The sequence below is a fragment of the Lissotriton vulgaris genome, chromosome 5 (genome assembly GCF_964263255.1).
Source record: "Lissotriton vulgaris chromosome 5, aLisVul1.2, whole genome shotgun sequence".
Lineage (NCBI taxonomy): Eukaryota > Metazoa > Chordata > Amphibia > Caudata > Salamandridae > Lissotriton > Lissotriton vulgaris.
This window is the reverse complement of record NC_141693.1, coordinates 2,024,065,386-2,024,078,423: the sequence shown is the minus strand read 5'-3', so window position 1 is coordinate 2,024,078,423 and position 13,038 is coordinate 2,024,065,386. Positions and strand designations below refer to the sequence as shown.

The window sequence follows — 13,038 nt, the reverse complement described above, 5'->3', positions numbered from 1 at the left end:
TTCAATGGGACCTGGAATGAGCCGCCTTTCTTCTCTTCCAGAGCATGCGGAGGCGGACACGTTCTTCTGCTTTACAAACCTCATGGCTGAGATCCGGGACAATTTCATGAAAAGCTTGGATGATTCTCAGTGTGGCATCACCTCAAAGATGGAGAGAGTGTACTCCAGCCTGAAGGAGACCGATGCGGAGCTCTACCTGCGCCTGGTGAGCACCTGGGAGGCTTTGGGAGATAGAGCCTCAGTGCCCAGACTGAGGGGAACTCAGAGCCTGGTTAGCCTGGTATTCTCGTGCAGTCCCCTCAGTCTGGTGTAAGCTCTTTTCAGAGGTCACATGTGTGTTGACACTAGAAAAAATGCAGAAACAGTGGCCGTGGGAGTTCAGAAACACATGAGGCACTAGAGGCTCAAAGACCAGGGTCTCACCTGTTGTTGTGACTTCAATGTTCTTGAACCCCCTATGGAAGTAGTTGTGTGGAATCTTCTGAAATGCAGTAGTAAGATGAGTTCATCCATGTCTAAGGAGCCCATTAGATTGATGAACAGTGAATTCTGGTGGAAAAGTAGAGAAGCAGTGTGATCTAAAGGCCTAATCAGCCTGAGCAGGATGCCCACAGGAAGCAGCGGTCTATTCCTGCTTTTACCAACTTTCTCAAAGAAAACATTCAAATAGTAGAGGCTTCTAGCCTCAGATTCCTCACCTTAAAAAATTCCCCAGGTGTCAGAATGGATCCGAAAAACCTTGAGCAGTACCTTTGTGTGCCGTCCAGCATCTCTGCGTCTGCATCGTCCACACGTCAGAAGTGATGCGTGCAGTGCCTATAAAAGCACCACCCCTGCACTCTGGCATCAGTTCCTTTCTTTCTGCACCAACAGTGCAGATCCGGGGATCCACCGCTGTCATTCTTCGACCACTTTCTTGTCCTTTTGTCAGTTTCTTTTAGGGCTTTACTACGAGTGTCCATGGGATATTTCCCCCAATAAGCACACAGGATTTAAGCCTTGTGAGCAGTATTTCAGACAGATGACAGTCTCTGATCCCCACTTAATTTGTCTGTGGTGTTTGGGGGTCCGTCCGCAACTCCTGGGCTTGCTCCGACTGCAAGTTGATATATCCCACGGCTATTGGCGAGCAGCCGATGAAGCTCCTAGCAGCGCGGCAGAAGGGTCAATGCCTTTCTCGGTACCAAGTCTCACAAGGGGAGCTTGAGGAGGTTTGAGGACCAGCGGGAACCTGCTCCGCCCTCATTAATATTATCACAATAAAGGTTCCCGGGTCCAGTTAGCTAAGGGGGTAGTTCCGCGGAGAGCTGAGTGTACTTTTACGTGCAACAGGGGATTCCCTTTTTAGGACGGTTCCCCTCACACACCAGAGGTGTCATGCTTCATCATAGGGGTGCCTCCTCACGTGAGAGACCTAGTCTCTACGCGGGCTACAACCCCCTTGCTGCGAGGGAGGAGCTCAGGGATGTTTTATTACGAGGTCAGCAGGTGTACTAACACTATGTGAGCCTGGTGTGTTGTGAGATCGTGCAGTGCTATAATGTGAGTGATTTAAAACTAACTACAGGGTTAGCTCTGCTGTAACTTTTAGTCCGCTACCCGGTGTCAGGATTAAAAACAGAATCTTGCTGGTAACACAGGTGCCGACATTAGAGGCTTCTGTGTTGTATCAAGACCAACATGTTTCGGCCTACAGACCTATAGAAAGTGTCACAGCCTTCCTCAGGATCAATGATCTAGCTATCTGCAAATAGAAACATGTGAGCTACGTGAAAAAAACTAGAACAACATGCGCAACAAATAATGGAGTAATATTGAACCACTGAGTTTTAGCCTGTTTAGTATGTTCAACGCACAACCTATGATGGAGACAGAAAAAACGTCATATCAAGAATTGTGTACCATTATTAAACAATCAAACGACTTGGGAAGGGGGAGATACGGGGAGGTCTGGGTTGGTGCAAAAGGAGGGATCCGGGAAAATGCTACTGAAGAAAACCAGTGGACGAGGTAAATGGAAAAGGAGCGGCTAGTGAGAGAGAGCAGTGGGAGGAAAGAGTAAAACATGGGAGAGGATGGTGAGAAAGTGGGGGGTTGCATAGAAGGAGGCTAGCGAGGTGGGGGGGTGAGTGCTGGGGAAAGGAGGAGGCTGGTAGAGAGGACACTGGGGGGGCAGAGGCTCGTGACAGAGTATGGGGAAGGAGAGGAGGCATTTCAAGCAGCTCGAGTGTGAGGGCAGGGGTAGCGGTAGCCCGGAGTTGTGTTGAAAGTTAAAAAAAAACGAGACACGGCCAGCCGTGAATAATTAAGGGAGGAGAAATCCTTTGAAGAGCTGCTGGCGGCACCAAGCTGGGGAACAGATGGCTGGCGATTTGATGCTGTGCACGCGTATGTTAACTCATTGCGCTTGCGCATTGACCTAAAAGCGCACGTACACTGCATCAAATCGCCACTTTGGTTAAACTCGGATAAGCCCTATATCTCTCGCCAGCTCGAATGCGCCAGCGCATCAGCAGGCGAGACCTAAAAAATCCTAGCCTTAAATACAGTGGCTCATGGATTAGAGGCCGAGCCAAATGCAGTGCACCTGGAGCGACCAGAAACGGTGTCGCGATGGGAATTGCAGTTCTAGCTGGCCCGGTGGAACTACAAAAAGGCCGGTAGTGCCTGAGGAAAAATTGCCGTTAGGCCATCTCTGCCAAGAGTCCGTGTTGGAACAATCGAGATCCCACTCGACATCAAAGTCAGGTAAGTCGAAGAAGAGCAAGAAGTCATTGATGCATTCTTCTGCTTTTGTCAGCAAGTGCCGTGCTTCTAGTTTCTGCTCCCGCATTCCACCAGTGGAGTGGTGGTCAGGTCTTTTCCATGCTTCCCAAAATTCCCCACAGTTGTAGCGTCTCCCTGTGCAAGGAGTTTTATCCAGGCGGAGCCACTCGGCCTTTCATCCTTCTGAGGTCGATAAAATGAGTACCATTGAGTTGGGTAACAATAAACATCCGTTATTCAGTGTCAAGATACACTTGGGTGAACATGTGCTTTACAAATACATGTTATGTTATGAATTCACTCCCAGATCTGCACTGATGCCGATACCGGCACCAACACCTATTCCAGTTCCAGTCCCCTCTACGCCTTATCCGGCACCGCCAACACTACTGGATGAAGAGGAACCCATCCTCCTTGATGCCGCTCGACATCAACACTAGCGCAGGTCGGACTGTATCAGCGCACCCTGCTGCCTCCCTGCTAGAGGTACTGTTGTTTGTGTTATCCTTAACCCAGCAAGATCTTGCCTGGGGCACTGTTACAGGGTACTTGTCTGCGACCTCGCACTTCTTACAGTTGCCAAATTAGCCCTCTTTGTTTCAGTCACCTGTTGTGGCACTTTTTCTTCATGGCTTACAGCATCTGTCCCTACTTACCCCTATTGTTATGCTCCAATGGGACCTTAATTTGGTCTTAAAGTTTCTCATGTGTTTCCTTTTTGAACCCATGCACAGCTGCCCTCTGAGCCTTCTGACCTTTAAGATGGCCTTTTTCGTGGTGACTACTTGGGAAGGAAAGAAATTGGCCTTTAAGCTCTTTCTGTTAATCCTCTTCGGACAACGGCCTCTTTCCTGACGAAAGTTGTAAGCCATTCCATGTCAGCCAGCACTCCATGCTGCCGATATATTTGGCTCCACCTCATCCTTCCAAGGAGGAGGAGAGGCTCCATCGTCTGGACCCTAAAAGAGCTCTTTCCTTTTACTCCAATCATTCCAAAGACCTGCAGATGCGATCCATAAGGTTTGCTGGAGTGAAAAAGGCAAAGAAGTGCAGGAGTGGACCATATTCCGTTAGAATGTGCTTTGCATAAAAATCTGCTACACTTTGGCTAAGATGCGGCCCCTGAAGGCTTGCGTGTTCATTCCAGCAGAGCCAAAGCCGTCACTACGTGTTTGCGCATGGTGTGCCTGTCCTGGACATTTATCAGGCTGCACGTGGACGTCACTCCACATGTTCACAAAACACTACTGCTTGGACAGTCAAGTCTATCGACACTGGCACTCTGCCCATTCAGTCCTTTAGGACTTTCTGGTTTAAGCCTGTTTGCAGACCCACCCCGAGGAGGTTTTGATTGGGTATCTATTCCTAGGTGAGAAATCGGCAGTTAGAGGCCTGTGTCAAAATTGCAAGTGACTTACCTTCTGTAACGCTTGTTCTGGTAGAGACTCTATCTAGTTGCATATTCCTCATTGACCTTCCCATCCTCCCCGCTCTGTGAAAGGGGCTCTTCATCCAATAGATCGTGTTACTTTCTGCTCACTGGTCACACATAATTCAGTCATTGCTGAATGACTTTGGCATGGAGTAATCACAAATGAAACTGATGTCAGAGTGCGGGGGTGGCGTCTATATGGACGACACGCACATCACTGCGATACGGGTGACGTAGACGCGGAGCCAGTCAACGCCACCTACCGACACGCAGAGGTACTGCTCAACATTTTAAGGATCCAGTATAATGCCTGGGGAATATTGTAAGGCAAGGAATCTGTGGTGTGATGGAGTCTGTACCAGAAAAGGCGTTACCGAATGTAAGTCCCTTGTTCTGTAGGACACTGCAAAACTGAGCCTGAGTTCTCAACTTCTGAAGTTGCAGCTGCTGTGAAGGTGAGTTCCGTAGCGACCTGGAGAATTCCGTTTGCTATGGGTGGAAAAAAGGAACTTATTGTTCGAGGCATATGAGTTATTTTTCCTTCTTTAAAAGCTTTACCCACTTCAGGATTACATCCTGCGTTCATTTCCATTTGGCTATTTCAATACATGACTTTAACTGTGCCAAATCGGTTGTCTCTAATCTAGATCACCACTAAGTGTGGTTCTTTTATCTAAAATCTTCTATGTTGCTTCAACCCAAAGTACAAAAAAAAATCCAATGCGAGTTGCACACCTTTTTTTCATATAGTTTGTTTGTGTTTTAACACAGTATACAATACCAAAATAATTCCATGCTTACCACATACCTTGTATGAATGATCCACCAACAAATCAGCAAACTCCCTGCACCCCTTTGCTGCGGTCTGTGGTCGCCCTCATACATTTGCTGTACCATACCAATAATAGCGCCTATCGTCATTGAGGCCATCCATGGTCACCCACCACGTGTGTACGTTGTGCCCTCTGCAGAGAATATGTAAATGTAAATGTGGTATACTTGTAAAGCGCACAGCTGCCCCAGCAACGGGGCGTCCCGGCGCTGTATAACGCTGTGGAACCCTTCGTGGCTCTCCCTGTGAGATGCCCCTCCTGGGCACCCCCAAGGTGAAGCCAGGCATCCCAGTGTTGTTGGGGCCGTTGTGGATATTAAGCAAGCTATTGCCCAGAGTTGCAGCGTGGGACCCATTGTTAGAGTAGGCGCCGAGGCGAGAATTATCGAGTCCGCAGACATTGAGTCCAAGACCAATATCCACAGACCCAGGCAGTCCAAGCCATCACGAGTCAATCATACCGCCCCATCCCTCTTGATCCAAACAGTTTGTCAAGTCGCTTTGTGCAGTTCTGTGATCACCCTTTTACGTGTGTCTGGGCGTGAAGGGGGTCCCTCAGTGCATCCAACATGGCCGACCACGCTCGTAAATCATCCTTGACCCTGTTGTTGCATCTGCTCTGCTTCATGTGCATTTCTTCCTCCACCACCCACTCTATGTCCCTGAGCCACTCTCCCACCCTGGTAGGGTCCTGCGCCACACAAAGCACAGAAACGGCGTGACGCCCTCTTAGCATGCATAGAGAATTATCTCCCAGGCCCTGGTTATGTTTTCTCACCTACCTACAGCTAGCATCCCTACAACAAAACAGGCAATTCCAAGAGTTGGATGAGGCATGCTCACTCACGTAATGTTCACCATTATAAACTAATGGGGTAACCCAATCACTGTCTGCGGACCTGGGTGTCGTTTAGTATAAATAACAGATGGTCCTAGACTCTTTTATCACGCATCAAGTCAAAGACGTTTAGAATTAAAGTATAATTTGTTGCATGAATAAAATCAGCACATGGTAATTAATACATGAAAAAATAATATTTTCAAATATGCACCTGGAAAAAAAGAAGGCACACACTTTTTGTAGAGAGATTTATATTTTTATTCATAAATAAATTGAAAAGCTAAAAACATTACCAAGTGTATACCAATGAAAAGGTTGCTCGAAAAGAAGGGGTGTAAAGAAATAGTGCTCTTGTGTGCAGTAGATGGAAAAAGATTACAATGTGAAGATAATTGAATGGAAGTAATTACAACAATTTTACAATCTACACTGTTTTTAGTAGAATTAACACTAATAACATATTCCTAGGCGACTTCAATTTACACTGGGACGAAAATAATGACAAACAGATCAGCGCACTTAAAGACTTTCTAACAGATCTAAACCTTACTCAAGCCTGCACACAGCCAACCCACTCGAAAGAGGCAACCTTAGATTGGGTCATTTCAAGGAGTAAAGATGTTACCATCCAATCAATCAACCCCACCGCCGGCACCAACGACATCACTCCCTCCCAAGACCTCTGCGACTCCCTAGCCTCATTCTTCCACAACAAAATCGCCGACGTTCGAGGCATGTGGGCTGCTGAATTCATATCTGTGCATAGATCGCCGCCTAGTGTTGGGTCCGGATGATTGCACATTGTTGTCCTGGAAGAGTCTTCGAAGTATCACGAGATAGGTGGCTCCTCCCCTGGACTACAGTGCGCATGGGCATCGCCTCCATCCTCAGATTGTTTTTTTCCGCCATTGGGTTCGGATGTGTTTCGGTTCCCTCTGTCGGAACCGATAGTTGTTCAACTTTTCTACTCGAGACCAAAAGGTCTTTAGGCTGAGCGTCGGTATAGTTGCGTTCGGGTTTCTTGTCTGACTCTCAGCTCCGTACTCTTGCTACCCTTCTGCGTGCTTTCGGCGCGGACGGGCCTACACTACACTTCTGCTATGGAGCGGACACCGTTTAAGTGCCCGGTGTGTAACTCCAAATATTCACACCTCGACGTGCACCCCGTGTGCAATACATGCTTGTCACCGGACCATAACGAAGACAGCTGCATGGCGTGTTCGAAATTCCGGTGCAAGAAGACTCTGAAGATTCGTCGGGCCAATAGGCTCCAGGCTAAGTTCTCGGCTACCGCGGCGCCCCCACCAGACGACATATTCCAAGAATCTGTTGGAGACGAAGACGACGTACAAGGTTCGGAATCTAGTCCCGCGTCCGAAGGGGAGACCTACGACGCGGGTGATGAGGACTTTGACGAAGTCGCCGACGAGGTAGGGGACGACGATCGGGCTTTTGCCACTGTAGGGGATAGCTCAGAGGAGGAGCATCCCCAACCAGACTCAGGGGTCAATCCCCTTCATACGGCCCAGGTCGAGGGATCGCCTTCGGGCCTTACCCAAGATCTACTTATAAGTCCTACGTCCCCGCCTCCGGGCCCGGTCACGGACATTTATGAGGCGCCACTCCCGTTGAAGAAAACGAAAGTGAAGCCGTCTGGTCACGCACCCTCGGATGCGAAACCGAAAGTGAAAGTTGCGCTGGGGCAGAAGGTTCTGGAGGCGTCAACTTCCAAAAAATTCAAGATGGCCGACTTGAAGAGCCACGCCAAGATGGCCGACCCGAAGCCCTCGGGGTCGGCGCCGAAGGCGAAGTCGACCGACGCGGCTGCGTCGGCGCCGAAAGGGGTCGTGGACCCGAAGACGGCTCCAAAGAAGCGTCAGGGCGACGACGCGCACAGGGCCATTGGGGACTAGGCGCGTGGGGTGTCGGCCCCGAAGAAGGTGCCTGCCGTCGATCCGACTCTCGACGCGGGAAGATCGCCCGAGCCGGTCAAGCCCTCTCCGGCCTTAACAAAGAAGGTAGCGGAATCCCTGCAGCGGATACGGAAGGACAGTGTGGTTCCCGATCAGGACACTGTGGCGCCTAAGCTCACGCCGAAGCCTGCGAAGGCGCAGACGCCTATCCGTTTTACCCTGCCGCCCAAGTCGACGCCGAAGGCTTTCGCGCCGAAACAGGGCGGGCCCTCAAAGGAGGTATTGACACCGAAAGCTGCCTTGGTGGTGTCGAAGCTTCGGCTCCAGCCGCTTGCTGAAGAGGAACGTCGAGAGGTAATCATCGACGCCAATACCGGGAAACTGTCTCTCCTCAAGAGGAAGATCACCACGGAGCCGGTGTTGGAACATTTTCGGATCCCTCTCAAAAATAAGAGGGACTCTGCGGAATCTTCGGCTCTGGTAGAACCTATGTCTCCACAAGCCCTGGGACACTCGCCAACGCATTCCGCCGCAGGCGATGCGGACGAGGAAGACGCCGAGTACAACTATCCGGCGTACTCGGATCCGGAGGAGGAGCACGAACCTTGGTCGGCCGGAGGCGACCCAGAGGACCCGCAGTCGGGCCAGGACGCGCAACTTTTTGCGGCCAAAACGTCACCGACGGAGGACTCGGCGGCCTTCAACGCTCTGATCGAGAGAGCTGCGGCTAACCACGACGTCGAGCTGCACTCGGACCCCGTGGATGTGGACTTCTTATTTGACACTTTCTCAGTGGCTGAAAAGTCGGTCAAAACGCTGCCAATGCTTAAGGGGGTGCTTAAACACGCAACGGAGGTCTTCAAGGAGCCCACCCGGGCGCGTGTCGTCAACCCTCGCATTGACAGGAAATATAAGGCAGCGCCCTCGGATCCAACATACATCAAGGGACACTTGCCATTGGACTCGTTGGTTGTTTCCAACGCTCGGAAGAGGGCGAACTCGCAGACCACTGGTGACGCTCCTCCCCCAGACAAAGAGTCCAAGATCTTTGAGGCCTCAGGCAAACGAATTGCTGCACAGGCAGCTAATATTTGGAGAATCTCTAACACACAGGCCCTACTTGCACGCTATGATAGGGCTCATTATGACACCTTAGAATCACTACTGCAACACTTGCCTGACCAGTACAAGGAGGCAGGAGAAATGCTGATTCAGGAAGGAAAGCTCATTACGAATGCATCCATAAAATGTGCACTGGATGTGGCAGATACAGCCTCCAGGGCGATCAATACCAGTGTGTTGCTTAGACGGCATGCTTGGCTTAGAATTTCAGGGTTCAAACCCGACATTCAAACTACAATACTGAATCAAACAGTTAATCCTGACCACCTGTTTGGCCCTGAGGTGGATGCGACACTGGAAAAGATGAAAAAAGATACGGAAACTGCCAAGTCTATTGGGGCCTTACAAAGTCAGCAGTTTCGGAGTGGTTCCTTTCGCCGCTCCAATTCCAGAGGCACCTCAAGGGGTCAGGCATCGCAGTCCACGCAGTATTACAAAAGTAACACCCAAACCTCGTACAACAACAAGGGTAGAGGTGGCTACAGAGGCAATAACGTCAAGGGCAGGGGACGTGGAAACAACAGCTCCATGTCCACCACCGCCAACAAGCAGTGACGTCTTGTCACTGCCCCCCGACCATACAACACCGGTCGGGGGGAGACTCCAGCAGTTCCTGCCAGCGTGGAAATCCATCACCACGGACAGGTGGGTCAAGTCTCTTATCCAGTACGGTTACTGTCTGGAACTTACTTCCATTCCACCAAACATACCCCCAAGGAGCCGTCCTATGTCCGGCGAGCACTTGACCTTGTTGCAGCAGGAAGTTCTAGTCATGCTGCAAAAAGGGGCAATAGAGTTCGTTCCATTGCAAGAACGGGGAACAGGGGTTTACTCCCTGTATTTTCTGATCCCCAAAAAGGACGGATCCCTCAGGCCCATCCTGGACCTCAGGCCCCTAAACTGGTACATTCTCTCGGAGCACTTTCATATGCTCACGTTACAGCAAGTGCTCCCCCTGCTTCAGCAGGGGGACTTCCTGGCTACGCTGGATCTGAAAGATGCATATTTTCATATCCCCCTGCATCCTTCCCACAGGAAGTATCTCAGATTCACGATTCAAGACCAGCATTACCAGTTCAGGGTTCTGCCGTTCGGGGTCACCACGGCGCCAAGGGTATTTACAAAGTGCCTAGCGACTGTGGCGGCGCATCTCCGTCGCCAGAACGTCCACGTCTACCCCTACCTGGACGACTGGCTCATTCAAGCAAAGACAGAACAACAGTGCGTCGACCATGTGTCACGCACCATTCATCTCCTGCACGATCTGGGATTCTCTCTGAACTACCCAAAGTCCCATCTCCAGCCCGCCCACGTGCGACAGTATCTGGGCGCCACAATCAACACTCTGGCAGCCACTGCGCAGCCAAATTCAGTGAGAATCGCCAGTATCCAGGCGCTGATCCAGCGGTTCAGACCTCAGCACTCGCTTCCAGCGAAGGTGTTCATGCAGTTGATAGGCATGATGGCCTCCTGCATCTCCATTGTCCCGCACGCGAGACTACATATGCGTCCGCTTCAGGAGTGCCTTGCACGTCAGTGGACTCAGGCTCATGGGCAACTGACAGACCTAGTGTTGGTGAGCGGTCGGGCATACAACTCTCTGCATTGGTGGAATCCACAAAACCTTTGCAAGGGCCGACCATTCCAAGAGCCTGTGCCACAGATTATCCTGACAACGGACGCCTCTCTCCAGGGATGGGGAGCGCATGTACTCCAGTACACAGTGCAGGGACTCTGGACACTACAGCAAAGGAAGATGCACATCAATGTGTTGGAACTGATGGCAATCTTCATGGCCTTAAAGGCGTTCAAAGTACATCTGTGCAACAAAGTCGTGTTGATCCGGACGGACAACATGACGGCCATGTACTACATTCAGAAGCAGGGAGGCACACACTCTCCGCAGCTGTCTCATCTGGCTCAGAGCATGTGGAAGTGGGCCATTCAGAGGAACATCTTCCTCATGGCAGAGCATCTCCCGGGCAAGGACAATCAGATGGCGGATCTGCTCAGCAGGCACAGCCATCAAATGCACGAGTGGGAGATACATCCATCAGTACTCCAACCGTACTTCCAAAAGTGGGGTCATCCAGAGATAGACCTGTTCGCCACAAAGGAGAACGCAAAATGCCAAAGCTTCGCCGCCAGGTTCCCACACCCGCAATCACAGGGCAATGCGATGTGGATGAACTGGTCAGGCAGATTTGCGTACGCTTTTCCCCCAGCACCTCTGATACCGCTGGTGGCACGCAAGCTCAGGCAGCACTCGATGACGCTCATCCTGGTTGCTCCAACGTGGGCTCGCCAACCATGGTACACCACGTTTCTGGAACTCTCCGTGGTACCGCATCAAAGGCTTCATCTCACTCCCAGCCTTCTGACGCAGAGCCATGGCGACATTCAGCACCCAGATCCGCAACAGCTCAACCTGGCGATCTGGCTCCTGAAGTCCTAGAGTTTGGCTACCTCAATCTTCCTCCCGATTGCATGGACATCATTCGGGAGGCAAGGAAGCCCACTACTAGAGCTTGTTATGCGGCTAAATGGAAGAGGTTTGTCATCTACTGTGTTAACCACGATATTGACCCGCTAGATGCTTCCATTCAAAACATCATTTGTTACCTGTTCCACCTGTATCAATGCAATCTGGCGTACTCTTCCATCCGCATTCACCTGTCTGCTATGGCAGCATACCTCCAGAATAGGCAACACCTGTCACTCTTTAAGGTCCCTGCTATCAAGGCCTTTCTGGAAGGACTCAAAAGAGTGGAACCTCAATGTGGTTCTTACAAGGATGGAACCTCAATGTGGTTCTTACAAGGCTGATGGGTCCTCCCTTCGAGCCACTGCACTCTTGTGAGCTTCAGTTTCTGACTTGGAAGGTTGCTTTCTTAGTAGCAATTACATCGCTACGGAGGGTTAGCGAGCTGCAGGCGCTCACCATCCAAGAACCTTTCTTCCAGGTACATGCTAACAGGGTTGTGCTCCGTACTAACCCTAAATTCTTACCCAAGGTTGTATCTCAATTCCATATAAACCAGACAATTGAGTTGCCGGTGTTTTTCCAAAACCCAGAGACGCTGGCGGAGCGGATGCTCCACACCCTTGATGTTAAGAGAGCCTTGATGTACTACGTAGACAGGACAAAAGATTTTCGCGAAACCAAGCAGCTTTTTGTTGCTTTTGCCACACACCACAAGGGAAACGCTATCTCCAAAGCTGGGATCGCTAGGTGGATCGTGAAATGCATTCAGATCTGTTACGCTAAAGCTAAGCGCACTCTCACTATCCCACCAAGGGCCCATTCCACCAGGAAGTTGGGGGCCTCTATGGCTTTCCTAGGTAACATTCCCTTAGAAGATATCTGTAGAGCAGCCACATGGTCTACCACACATACTTTCACTAAACACTACTGTGCAGACGTGCTTTCCAAACAGCAGGCAGCTGTTGGTCAGGCTGTTCTCAAAACACTTTTTCAGTCTGCTGCAGCTGGCACGGGCGGCCGGCGCTAATGGAGGGACTGCTATGTATTCTATGCACAGATATGAATTCAGCAGCCAACATGCCTCGAACTGCAAATGCTACTTACCAGTATGCATCTGTTCTTGGCATGTAGGGCTGCTGACATTCATATCGCCCACCCTCCTCCCCGGCGCCTGTAGCAGCTGCAGTATTCATTCATATGTATATATATATATGCTCATAGCATGGTCATCACTCACATACTTCACTCCATCTCTGCCAATGGCTAAAAACAATCTGGGGATGGAGGCGATGCCCATGCGCACTGTAGTCCAGGGGAGGAGCCACCTATCTCGTGATACTTCGAAGACTCTTCCAGGACAACAATGTGCAATCATCCGGACCCAACACTAGGCGGCGATCTATGCACTGATATGAATGTCAGCAGCCCTACATGCCAAGAACAGATGCATACTGGCAAGTAGCATTTGCAATACATAACAGCTTTGAAAACCAGTCCGGAGACCAGTCCACTCCACCCACCTCCGAACCAAAACCCCCCTCTAACAACCTTTGCGCCTGGAACCCAATCACCACTGAAGACACCATCCGCCTGATGAACTCCATCCACTCAGGATCGCCAACCGACCCATGTCCCCACCATATTTTC

At 50.5% G+C, this 13,038-nt stretch overlaps 1 protein-coding gene across 2 annotated transcripts in view; it reads left to right on the top strand.

The window, feature by feature from the left end:
* TBC1D13 (TBC1 domain family member 13) overlaps positions 1–13,038 on the top strand; it is a 219,662-nt gene that overhangs the window by 159,650 nt on the left and 46,974 nt on the right. For both annotated transcript variants that reach the window (XM_086924885.1, XM_086924886.1), the window contains exon 9: positions 42–205. In XM_086924885.1, the coding sequence (XP_086781011.1) occupies positions 42–205 (164 nt within the window). The remainder of the gene's footprint in view (positions 1–41; positions 206–13,038) is intronic.